This window comes from Saccoglossus kowalevskii, chromosome 7 (assembly GCF_978046115.1).
Source record: "Saccoglossus kowalevskii chromosome 7, keSacKowa6.1, whole genome shotgun sequence".
Taxonomy (NCBI): Eukaryota; Metazoa; Hemichordata; class Enteropneusta; family Harrimaniidae; genus Saccoglossus; species Saccoglossus kowalevskii.
In genome coordinates, this window is record NC_140647.1 from 22,201,565 (window position 1) to 22,215,380 (window position 13,816).

The window sequence follows — 13,816 nt, forward strand, 5'->3', positions numbered from 1 at the left end:
AAACAGTCTTGTTCACTGCAAGCATTTATTGCTAAGATGCAAGTTATTAGCAGAAAAGACACCATTCTATACTTGGTTCTACACTAGAATCTTTATTTGCTGGTTCAAAAGAATTGTAACATGGAACTGAACCAAAATACAGTATTTTTGGTGTTGCAAAAAGTGCCTACTTAAAAACTGTGTGCCGAGAACTCGGAGGAACTTTAAACAAGGTTGCCACAACCTTTTATACACTACCGTATTATAAATTCTTCAACTAACAGAACACGTATATATAAAAATAAATTTATGCCCAATCGTTTGCCCCATACAAAACATCAAATAAAAATAATTGCATCTAAATGTAGTTTTGATGACGGTGAAAACTAACAAACGGCTATACCATTATTTAACAGGGGGGGTGCACACTCCTATAGCCGGTCTGGAATTATATTCTCAGCATGTGATCCGAGCTGTAAGGTAGCACCAACAATTTGTGTGATTGTTATTCATAACCAGAATACGCTTAAAAAAAATTACAGAGTAACATGTATATGTTGGTCAATATAATTTTATAAGAATGTCTTTCCTTCCAATGGCTGGATTTAGACCAATCACACGAATGTGAAGGTATGAACCACCGAGTCGCACAAGCAACAGACAAAATACACACATGTATGCTCAAATAAATGATTGCATAAATAAATGAATAAAATACAGATTATCGCAGTGAAATAAATATATATATATATATATATATATATATATCAAGCAAATAAATATATTGTAATATACCCTACAACTCAATTGAAAAATGTTAATATACTAAAAGGGCTGTAACATATTTTAACACTTTCTCTGTCAACTAGGCAAAATTAAATAATGCGGCTAGGGAATATGAGAGTTAAGTAGGTTCACAGGAAGGTAAAATTCAGCAGTGATCATGGTTGTAATGTCTAAGCAAACTCAACACAGGCATTAAAATGCACTAGCCTTGACCTAGAACTTGACTGTGAACCCAGCATCAACAAGACAACCTATTGTAAACACATCACCTTTCTGCAACACATTATTTTTTCAGTCTTTTGTGGGTATCCATGAAGGCATTCAGCAGGCGATTGTAAATCGCTTTAATTAATCCACACCATGAAATAATGCTACTTACAAAGTAGATGTGAGTATGAGCATATAAGTGTAGTAAAGGGTGGTGTATGAAATTACGTATATGAGAGATTACAAATGATACTGCTATTATATCTGGTAATTCAATGAAACATAATCATAACATTATTCATTAGAGGTACCGGCTTGTCAATAGTGACGACCTGGTAGGGTTAGTTGGTCAGTGGTAACAATACATCTTATCATTAATGTGGAATGGGTTGACCATTATAAGTATACCCCCCAAGTACATGTCAGCAAACCTGTCTTTCTGTATACGTGATGCTGCCAAAATGTAAAACTAAAACAATGCTTGCATGTCTATGGATTAGATTCGTTGGGGTCTGAAAAAAAAAAACTAGAACTGAACGCATACAAAACGTATATTACAAAATTCTTTAATACTGGTAGCAATGAAAATAAAAGAGTCGCATTATATTTGACTAGATTTGCCCAAAGTGTTTCGGTGATCATCATAAAAAAAAAATATACTAGAGTTAGCAAGAAGGCATTTTTTTTTTCACTCACACATGTTGGGATAAAGTCAAATTACTGTAAAAGATGATAAAATTGCCCTAATGTCTTGGCATTGTTCCATCAAGTGATGGGTAAGGCCTGAAAAGGTAATAAATGGTGTTTAAAGATCAGCTACTAAGCCCAAAATGTCCGCCAGACGGCCATTTCAGTTGATTGAAGGAGTGATGCCATCTTGCCATTGCACTTCAATACCAGGCCATTTGGTTTGTAGACACGTCTTAATTGGTGTACTGTCTGTCACACATTTTATCTCGCTAGGATCATAAATATTTGTCGTACCTTCGATGTAAACCACCTGGGAATTGAAAAATAGAAAATGATTTCAGTTAATCAATGTTATCACACACTCAGTGTTGGGATATGCCTTATATCAAGGCTTGTAATTTTTACATGTCACTGTTTGGAGAGTTTAGGACGTTGTCTAGCTTATACCAACCACTGGCGGTGCAGTTGCAAGCACAGAATATAATCTATTAAAAGTTTATATAAACAACATTTCCAGAGCTTGATTTTTCCATCCCTGATTTAGCATAAAGTGAATCGGAAGCATTATGCATTTTGTTAAACAAAATTTGCTTTATATTAAAAAGTCTGTGCATTAATTTAAGGTATAGTGCAATATTTGAAATAATTGCTGTTATAGAAAAAATATAAGTCTGGAAAGTATGTGTGACCTTTAGGGGTCAAGCATAACAACTGGGTAACATTTGAAAGATTTTATATAATCACTTACTTTTCTTGACTGTGACGATCTTTTAAGGCCGTTGTAATGATATATTAAGAAATCATCTGGATAAGGACTCCTTGGCTGCAGTGAAAAATAATATTACAAGGTTTTTTTTTATTTATTAAAGCTGTATCTATATGTGGGTCACAAAATACTTGCCAAGAACCAAATATTATCAAGCGCTTCCCTAGATTATTTTAAAACAAGTTATCAGTATCTTTTAACAGGGATTCATCAAGTCAAAAGTTTGCATAAGAGATACAATGTGTATGATGATTAACTCATAAAAGATAACCACACTGTGTTCAAATAGTTCGCAATGCACACCAGATGTTAAGTTCTTCCAGATTAATGAAGATCAGATAATTCTTGTCCGAAGGATAATAAATTTTATTTATGGCACGATTTACTTCATATTTGTAACAATATACAGAAGACAGACAATATACTACAGTGTTCTCCCCAGAAAAATGTATCAGAGTGGCGGCTAATTTGCATATAATTTACATATCATTAGCATTTGTCTGAAGATAAAGAAAACAATAATGACAGGCTTGCATGGATGAAAATGTGTCTTTATTTTTTAACAAATTTATGTAGAAGATTAAATGAATCTGCTGCTGTGTGATTTCTATGTAATGTTGATTCTTCGGACTTTCATGGAAGCCCAGTGATCTGCAGCTTTTGAGAACGCCGTGATTTTCTTTGCTTCCCACTTCTATTAAATGACATGGCCTTCTTGTGCATCTCCGAGTGTGCGTGTTTATCGATAGCATATTTCGTAATATTTATACATGGCATAGAATTCCATACCAAAGAACTATTTCTGGATGTTTTTAAGTTGAATTTTCCACATATGTGACACAGCATTCCTAAAAGATAAGAAATAGGAGCGAATCAATACTTGTATTTAAAAAATATCGTCACGATCAACACGAAAATAAACAAATTGCCGCCATTTTGAAAAGTCGCTAAACTTAAAAATTGCCACGATAAACTTTACCCAACTATTTCAAAACACAATACTAGTATTAGTTACTTTGATAAATCGTAGCCAACAATTTTTGAACTTCCAGAAAGAAGGTCGTTTCCAAAAAAATTTTTCGACGATCGGCAAAAAATGAAGCCATACAAAAATTTACTAAACTAGGTCAAAACTCGCTTCCAAGTAAAACGCTACAAATAAATACTTTTTTTACCTTTGCCATCGGATGTTTCTCTCAGCCACGTATATTTTGTTGTCCATTGTGCATCAAATCTAGAGTTTATTTGTTTGCACTTTTCGTTGTAACATCATCTTGGACACGTTTAGTACCACTGCCGACAGGGGTACCGGTGACCGCGTTGCTGGTGGGTTTATCGCTCGCAACCAGGGGCCCAGCAGGGCGTTCTACGTGGAACCACAACGTAATATTTCTGCTGTTTGACATCGTTGCTTCTTCCAGCCAAATATGCTACTGAGAAAATACTCGCTATTACCCCAATTAAATATGGCGAAAGTGTTTATTGTCAAAGTACGAAGCTGTATTAGTCCATTGTCTTTGCGTAAGCACTGACATGTTTCCATTCACACCTGATTTGGCTCACAGTACCGGACGCTGATGACGCTGACTAACAGATTCGCACGTGTATTAACAAGCTAAAACAAAGAGTAACAGGAAATGCCACAGAGTAGCGGGCAATCTCTCAGAGTAGCGGCATAAATAATGGAGTAGCGGCCCCGCTACGCTAAAACGCTTTGGGGAGAACACTGTAGTATATAAGACATACAATATTGTGTGGAATCCAGAAGACTACACATATACAGGCAATGTTACAATAAGAGGATAGATGACTCACCTCATTTGGAAAGAACTCTTCCATGAAACCAGATAAGAGAACTATACCATATTCATCAGGGTCCAGCTTATTCACCATTATTTTTACACTGAAAAAGAATTAAAGTGATATAATCATTATGCTACATAATGTATGATATGAGTCCCATGTATACAACACATGTGAACTACACTGTTTACATGAAATTTAAATATGTACTGCAAAATTACATTGTTACTTCGAAATTACAAATTTCCGTAATTAGGTAGTTAGAATGCTTAACCTTATGAAAGTCATTTTTTGTCACCTATCATGAAATAGAACCAGTTGGTCAAAAATAATCGAAAAGCACTTAAAAATGGGCAAAATGTTGGGAAAAAGATGGCACTTCAAGGTTAACTCTTATAATGTTATACACAATAATAATGTGATATTATTTTATGTACTTACTACTCAGGTTCAGATACAAGCTCTAAAGCCCGCATTACATCACCTAATAGACACCCAGCTATAAAACCACAGTCTTCAGGATCATAACTATTAAATATTCTTCTTGCTTTAGACCAGGGACTTTCCTGTGCAACTAGTGATATTTCCTGAAATTATACAGCATCTTGTGTTAAATGAATATATATTAAAAAATAAGACAATTGAACATATCCACACGAAATGAACAAATCTGAGAGAGAACCACCCAAGGTAAGAAGTAAAGTTGAAGACAGCGACGACGGATGCCGATGAACAATCAGTAATACTATAAGCTTTGTTTCTGGTTTAGAGAATTGTTAACAATGTATATTTACCTTTGAAAATACTACAGTAAGATGTGTTTCACTTCCCAATAACCAGATAGGATATCGTGGATTCTTCAGATACCAACCAACCTGGAAGAAAGTATCATTATCAGCACTGATACTGAGACAAAATATGCATTAGAGAGTACATAACAGTAAATATTTCAGTAGTAAAAGATGGAGTAAACTTACTTCACAATACCTAAGATGCTCTAATAAAGTAAGAAATCCTATAGAAGTTTGTTGAGTAATTCCCTTTAATTCTGTAGAGAGAAAAATTAACAGTTATCATATGGTAAATTTTGTAGATCAAGAGTTCTCTCCAGAGCCTTTCAGAATAGCCCCTCTGAACACTGTGATGTTGGATAAACAATAGGGCTTAATTATCGTAACAATGAAAACAATCGATTTGATAAACATAATATAGTTTTATGCAAATTTGCCAATACACTATGCTATTTTATTTTCCTTAATTAAAGGGGAACCGATACTATAAATAGGAGCAAGATGGCCACCGCAATTAGTATGCTAATCCGAACCTAGACGATGTTTAGATATCAAGCTCTGATTCCAAATACATTTCTACGAGGGCATGAATATGTACGCTAACAAATACACTCATCTGGTTGGGCTTTTGATGTATAAATGTTGTTTTTTTTAGTCGAAACGTGCCGCGACAAGTAAAAATCCTGATTTTAAAATGACGGCTAATGTATGCAAAATGCCTGTCAATCACAGTTTGAGTAAGCAGTAACTTAGTGGACAGAGGCGGAGTAAATTACCCATGAGCATGTGGTGCAATCCATGGGATTGAGCGGTTCCCCTTTAAGAGAATAAAGTTGGATGGTCATAAACTACAGGTGTTAGATAAAATGTTACACATGGAAAGTTATTTTGGCATTAATAAACACGACATCAGATTATTAGAGTATTACTCTGTGAAAGAAAACAAGATTGTGAGATAATCTCTGACAATGACATGATAATGAATGAGACAAGTTCAAGTCTATTGAGTACTTACTGAGTCCAGAGATTTCCTTCTCATTGTCCCACACATTAGACACTGAACTTCCAGTTAACATAAGATTAATGAGACTTTGACTGAAATAAACATAAAAAGATCGTCAACCAAATACTCCTGAAAAAGATATTTCTTAGGGAAAATTTAACTGTTTGCAGCCAGGGATACATCTACAGATATTTTAAAACAATAATATTCATTGCAACATATTCATTCATTTATGGAGCTGTTCATTTAAATACAGTATATACAAATGTGTATATTGTATTTAAATAAACAAATGTATCCCTAGATACACTGCTGTCAACAAAGTCATGTAATTATTAAGAAACCTAAATATTTCCAAGCTCAAAAGGCAGCTATACCCTGGATAAGCTTGACGTAACAGTTAAATACAGTAGAACATGAATTGGGAAAGTTTTGACCAATCACAAATCGCTATAGTCTGTCTGCTACGTCAGTACTTTGCCAAATAGTGTGTGGTACCTGCTTTGCAAATCTAATTGTCACTTTTCAATTTGAATAAGACTGACGGTAAGATTTATAAATATTTATATAAATATATTTATCAGTATAAACATGTGTTTGTTGACTCCAGCGTACATGTATATATTCATCCTAACTTGTACAGTTTACAAACCTTCCATGTCCATATGTGCAATCAATTAAAGGCTCATTTGGATCTTCTTTTTCATTTCTAATATTTTCTATACCCTACAGGAATGAAAGTGAATATATTATTAGGAGAGTGTGATCGTTTGCATCAATGGACAGCCAGAAATAGTTTAGTTTTCATAGACAGCTTACCTTTGTTAGTAAAACAGAATAGAGAAATAATATAACACCAAAATAACCGGTATACATAGAATACACAGACTGTAATGCATGATGCACTTCTTCAATACCATCAAACTGTTGTAACCTGTGACAAGGATGAAATAAGATTGTATAAAATGTATCTAAATAATATTACTATTGTGCATACTTTCTCTATGTTATCCGACATAATATCTTGTACTAATGGTCAACCAAACTCCACTGACCCCGAGTTTCAAATGTAAAATAATATACAAACTATTATATACTTAGGTGTTCACAGAATTGAGAAGTGAAATTAACATATGAACAAAATGAAAAATGTATGAAATGATATTTTTACACTGAGAGTGACTGCTTTATCGTATGATGGGTGTGAGTATGAAAGTTAAAAGGTTGCTAGGAGTTTAAAAACTATGATAAAACAAGCCAAATTGAGCACAGTACATGTACACATAAAGATATACTAGTAAGAAATCTATCTATCTCTCAATATATATGGCAATTCATTATCATGATAATAGTGGAAAGAACTAGACAAGCAAACTTTGTTATTTGCAGAACAACAATGTGAACTTCTAAAATGAAGTCACACAATACATTACCTTAAAGAGCTATGGAAAGTTGCATGATCCGGAGGAGCTTCAGCACCTTCTTCAGTGTAATTTTCAATAACTGAGTGTTGTTTATCACCTTGTACTACAACTATGTATCTATCTGTTCCTACCATTGCTAACATTTCACTTAATGAACATATAAGTAATTCTTTAATTTGATCACCTATTAGCAGAAGACAAATAAGATTAATGACGTTGTATTCAGTCACAGTGAGGTAAAGTTTTGCCTTTATCTAATCAAGACAATATGGGGAAGAAATGTATTGACTCCATATTGTATTTTGCTAAGGATTGAGGGATAGAAAATTGAACTATAGAGGGAGCTGAGGGGTCATATTTTTCCATACAGCCCAGTGCTAAAATTTAATGAAAACAAATAATTATAATGTGTATTACACATGTTGTCTACGTTACGTTCGGCAGACCACAATGTGTTCTTGTAATTTTTTAGCAGTTTCAGTCCTTGTGGTAACCTCATAATTTAATTTTTTTTAAATTCTTGTTTTTTAAAGACAAACTGAAAGACATTGAGAAAAGTAGTGTAATTGTTGCACTTCTAATAGTAGTACTATTGTTCAAGTGCTACAAATACAACATAAGTATCATTAATTTTTCTTTTTATTATTAACCATTTGCTAACAAGATCCTGAGAAGACTGAAGATTTTGTGTATTTATCATGAAAATAACTATATAACCATACCTTCTGTATGTCTCCATTCATCACCATTTTCAGAAGAAAATAATACATTTTTCAGAATAAAACTTTGAACTGGGGCAATGACAGCACATGGACCACCTTCATGCTGCAGAAGCGCTGTAACTTCATCTTCACTGAATACAAAGCCTAAGTTAAAAAAGAAAAAACATATGTAAAATATAAGGAATAGTGTCATGCCTCAACACGGTGATAGATTCATAAATTCACTACATGTACCTGCATTCAAATTACTTTCTAATCCCACAAAATCCACAATGTTTGTCTCATGTACCTCAAAATTATACATGTACCCCTCCCCAGAAAATTGCCTCAGGGTTGTGGCTAATTTGCATATTAATTTGCATACTAATAAACATAAAGTACAGTTATAATTTTTTAAATAAGCAAGATTTACTGTATATAATGAAACACATTTAATTAATTAAAATGAGATACATTGCCAAAAATATATTAGTTAATATTATAACTAGGAATCCATCATTAAATTGAGAATTACATGAATTTGAACCCCTCTCTCCCATGAACACAACGGATACAAGCTTCACACTTCCTTTCAGTCTGCTAAAAAGTGTCAATTCTGTTTTTTGTTATGTTTAACATGTTACTTAATGAACACCAGCAATAGTAAATGTGCGTAACAGATTCACAATAAAACTTAAAAGATTAGATCAGTCAAGGTGGGATTTCTTCAGCGTTGTGATCAAACCATCAGCATTGAGGGCAAGCTCTTAGAGTAGCGACGTTAATCTTGGAATAGCAGCCTTAAAATGTTTAGGGGTAAGCACTAGTACACAAAAAGATCAATCATAATCATATCAAACTATGATCCTAAAATACATCAAATTGCGTGATAAAGCCCCAAAATACGCAACACAAATGTTTGATTGTACACAAAAATGCCTAAAATATGACCCATTCATGATCCCACCAATACGGATCTCACTATATACTACCTCCTCTTCTCCACATTCATTGCATGAACACTAAACTGACAAGTACATGTAGTGCACCGACAGTACAGTATTAATTATTTATATAAACCAGTATACATGTGGTGTTGGCATGGAAAAGTGGTAGGGGCCGAGCTCCAGAAGGAGTACCTACACTTTATGCAAATTTTTTTTTAAAATTATGCTAATTTATTCATGACGTAGCAGTTTCTGTGCTCATGAATATTCATTAATTTGTGGGTCAATACATTTTAAAAGGGGCGATATATTATTTTTGGGGGAAGAGTTAGAAAGGGGGATTAGCAATCCTTAGGGGGTCAATACAAAAGAAGGGACCCATTTGGAGAGCAGCCATGCTCCTCGTGTCGTTGCACGTGACCTACAGCTGTCAACTGTGTTCGTTCTTCGACGACTTCGACTGGCTTCCATGAGGGGTAGTATTCTTGTGTTCTGTTTTCCTGACTTGAGTTTTTGAATCCGCTGTTTATGTTTTTAACGTCTTTCATGTCTTTTGTAGGAGTGTCCAATCCGTGATTCGAACTTGCGATCTTTGAGTTCCCAGCGCACTGTCTTGTCCACTGTACCACGAGTGTCTTCACACAGGAGTTAGGATTTAAGTCCTATTCATAGGAGCACTGTCTTCACTAGCATTCAAAAATCTAACTAAACATACTGGATTCGAACCAGCGATCGCTCACATTGCTGACATAGTACAAATCAACTGAGCTATGTGGTAGTCATGCAAATTAAGTAATTTGTTGTCATATTTAGCTTTATTGCCAAATGGTGTTTGCGAGAAAAAGATGGGCAGGCAAGGGAATTGAACCCAGGTCCTCCTGATCACTATGCAGAGAACTGACCCACAAGACCACAATGGATTGACTGAATGTGTTTGCATTTGATAAGACTATATAGTGTGTATATATATAGAAATACAACATATTTCTATTATTGAGTTACAATTGTCCAAAAAATTGCCAATTTTGTGTTTTTACTTGTGTAAACTATATGCATGCCATAACCCGTTAGTGTACATCTTGCCAATTGGGTGTTTGCCATTTGCGTTGCCCATACCTGACCCGACCCTAACCCTAATGTCAAGACACATTCCTGTTAATAATTCCGTTGCCCATACCTGACCCGACCCTAACCCTAATGCCAAGACACGTTCCTGTTTATAATTGCTCAATAATGATACTCTGTTGTGCACTGTCTGCGGGTAAGTTGCATTGATGTCAACTGATTAAACAAGTCGCATTTAAGTAATTTCCACTATTAACAAGTGGTTAAATTGTGACAATAAATGTGTGGACAAATATTTGAGATTAATTTTGGTGTAGACAACTCTCGTTTAATTATTTTACACCATTACAAGTTGTTAAATTGAGAGAATAAATGTCTCAACAAATATTAAATACTTAGTTTGATGTAAACAACTCATGTTTGATTAATTCCCACAATTACAGGTTGTTAAATTGAAAGAATAAATGTGCGGACAAATATTTTAGACTTATTTTTCTGTAGACATCTCTCGTTTGATTAATTCCCACAATTACATGTTGTTAAATTGAGAGAATAAATGTGCAGACAAATATTTTAGACTTATTTTGGTGTAGACAGCTCTCGTTTAATTATTTTACACCATTCCAAGTTGTTAAATTGAGAGAATAAATGTATGGACAAATATTTTAGACTTATTTTGGTGTAGACAGCTCTCGTTTAATTATTTTACACCATTACAAGTTGTTAAGTTGAGAGAATAAGTGTGCGGACAAATATTTTAGACTTATTTTGGTGTAGACAGCTCTCGTTTGATTAATTCCCACAATTACAAGTTGTTAAATTGAGAGAATAAATGTGCGGACAAATATTTTAGACTTATTTTGGTGTAGACAGCTCTCGTTTAATTATTTTACACCATTACAAGTTGTTAAATTGAGAGAATAAATGTGCTGACAAATATTTTAGACTTATTTATGTGTAGACAGCTCTCGTTTAATTATTTTACACCATTACAAGTTGTTAAATTGAGAGAATAAATGTGCGGACAAATATTTTAGACTTATTTTGGTGTAGACAACTCTCGTTTAATTATTTTACACCATTACAAGTTGTTAAATTGAGAGAATAAATGTATGGACAAATATTTTAGACTTATTTTGGTGTAGACAGCTCTCGTTTAATTATTTTAAACCATTACAAGTTGTTAAATTGAGAGAATAAATGTGCGGACAAATATTTTAGACTTATTTTGGTGTAGACAGCTCTCGTTTAATTATTTTACACCATTACAAGTTGTTAAATTGAGAGAATAAATGTGCGGACAAATATTTTAGACTTATTTTGGTGTAGACAGCTCTCGTTTAATTATTTTACACCATTACAAGTTGTTAAATTGAGAGAATAAATGTATGGACAAGTATTTGAAACTTATTTTGGTGTAGACAACTCTCATTTGATTAATTCCAACAATTACAAGTTCTTAAATTGACAGAATGAATGTATGGACAAATATTGACCATTATATTTGTGAGTAAATACCTGTTGTTGAATTAATTTCCACCTCTACAAGGTTGAGAGAATAAATGTGTCGACAAATATTTGATACTTATTTAGGTGTAAGAACTCGTGTTTGACCAACTTCCACCATTGCAAGTTGTTAAAATAATGAAATAAATATACTGGTATCATTGGATATTTGATTTAATTGTGAAACTTTCTAACAAAATGTTAACTGCTGGCTTCGAACACTCAATCAACAATTCCGCAGACACAGTATAAATTCCACAACACCACAGAAGATATTCGTCTGTTGCCTGAATTGTTTTCGTAATATAGGGAACGCCATCGACACTTTAACAAAACTTACCTTGACTTGGGTCTTGTTTATCTCTTGTCACAATCTGGAAACTGTTGAACAAATTGCGCGTCGTCCAGTTTAAGACGTTAGTTATTTTATTATTTATTCATTCCGTTTTGTATGGTGGAGTTTTGTGAGGTTTGTTATTTTTTTACGACGTTCTTTGTTTACTTGTTTACGGTTTGAGAGATTTCAGTTTATTTGATTTACGTTTTTACGGTAGATCTGAGCGGGACTTGAACCCACTGTCTTTTCAAGCTAATTTTGTTTTATTTTGATGGCACGCTTGTGTACCACGCCACGACGTTGGTCGTTAAGTGGTGTTCATTTTTCTAACTACTCCAGTGTTCCGATGAGTTGAACGGAAAAGCCAAAACGATTGCTGGTTTCTGATTGCTTCGGTTCTAGTGAGTGTGTATCTAGTGTGATTCGAACCCATGTCGTTTGTATTGGGCGTTTTTTTATTTCCCATGTTAGCTACGCCGTAATATGCAACCACTTCCCCGTTTTAGTGTGATTTTGAGTGTTTAATGATGTCTTCCTCACCCGTCACGCCATGACCCAGTTTCAACCACACGGCCATTTTGCAACACAGTTCGTGACCCTCGGCGTCACCCGACTGACTATATGAGCGTTCTCTTCAACTGTTAAGCTAGGATTTATTACCGTTATTATCATTATATTGTCACGTGATTTGTTTTACCTTATGTGTAATGTCTTAAGTATCTTTATTGTAATTTGTATATACCAATTCGTATATACCGAGGAAACGACCCCGATTGAAGGTCATGTATTTTATGACGTCACCAATTCGTGTGTAGGTACTGCTTCTAGATCTGTGCCGTGGTAGGTTATATACTGCAACATTTAGAATATGTCATTGGTAAATAATTCTAACAAAGTGGCAAAACCCAAACCACACTGTATTGAATAGACATCCCACATATCCCAACAAATTTGGTATTAGTCCTATCATAACCTGAATCCTGATTTGAAAAGTAGAAAATAAAATTTGTAAACAATTTTTAAATTATTCAAAATTTAGAGAAATGGCGATCGTGCAGTTTAATTAATCACATTATACATTTTCTATTAGCTTCGTTTATACAACAAACGAGATCTTGATTACGATCCATTGTAGGACTTTCTCGGGGAATCCTTTGTTGACACAGCAAGTCAAAGCGTTACTCGGGATACCCCCGACTAAGGCGGGTCACTGCTCTTAATATCCAGGTAGCTAAAACAAGTTGTCGGTGATCATGCCGGTATGATATATGCAACAGATGTATATGAAGCACCACAACGGAACCACGGATGCTACCTACCCAACTAATTGCTGTGCAACACTGTACAGACTATTTCATGCAAAGTATCAAGCTAAAATTATCCTACCCTGGGCCCATCGGGAGAAGACTTCTTCTTTGAGCGTACTACCCCAGGTTATCTCCAGCATGTCCTTTAAAAGATTCAGGGAATCATCCTGCTCCGCTTCTCCGCTGGTAGACGCCATTCCGTCTCACTAGATGGGGAAATTTGTAAAATTGTAGAGAAGCAGGGCGCAGTCTTACAAATTCGCCGCCATTTTGAATTTCTTGCGTATCTCACCCACGCGATTCACGAGAATACGTTTTCTTGTGCTCAATTCGTGTTCTTTTGAGGTCTGCAGTAGAAGAAACTGGTCCAAACGCTACTTTGATGCACAGATATCTCAGTATTGAAATCTAATTATTAATCTGCAAGGTTTGTACGGAACAGTCCTTATCGCTTTGGGAAATCCCATCTATGTCACGTGATATGACCTCATTGATAGCCCTGCC

The 13,816-nt window shown here is 34.6% G+C and overlaps 1 protein-coding gene and 1 long non-coding RNA gene across 2 annotated transcripts; both read right to left on the reverse strand.

Moving 5' to 3' along the window:
• Positions 1 to 1,522: 1,522 nt before the first annotated feature.
• On the reverse strand, positions 1,523 to 13,802 carry LOC100375725 (ubiquitin carboxyl-terminal hydrolase MINDY-3-like). Its single transcript, XM_002736810.4, has 12 exons — positions 13,392 to 13,802; positions 8,172 to 8,315; positions 7,459 to 7,633; positions 6,845 to 6,959; positions 6,678 to 6,751; positions 6,038 to 6,117; positions 5,209 to 5,279; positions 5,026 to 5,106; positions 4,673 to 4,818; positions 4,244 to 4,331; positions 2,411 to 2,485; positions 1,523 to 1,972 (listed from the first exon to the last, which is right to left on the reverse strand). Exons 1-12 carry the CDS (start codon positions 13,507 to 13,509, stop codon positions 1,823 to 1,825), a joined length of 1,317 nt encoding a protein of 438 aa, XP_002736856.2. The 5' UTR covers positions 13,510 to 13,802; the 3' UTR covers positions 1,523 to 1,822.
• Positions 2,964 to 3,847, reverse strand: LOC146740861 (uncharacterized). Its single transcript, XR_014929912.1, has 2 exons — positions 3,604 to 3,847; positions 2,964 to 3,276 (listed from the first exon to the last, which is right to left on the reverse strand). It is a non-coding gene; the product is annotated as an uncharacterized LOC146740861 (long non-coding RNA).
• Positions 13,803 to 13,816: the final 14 nt, after the last annotated feature.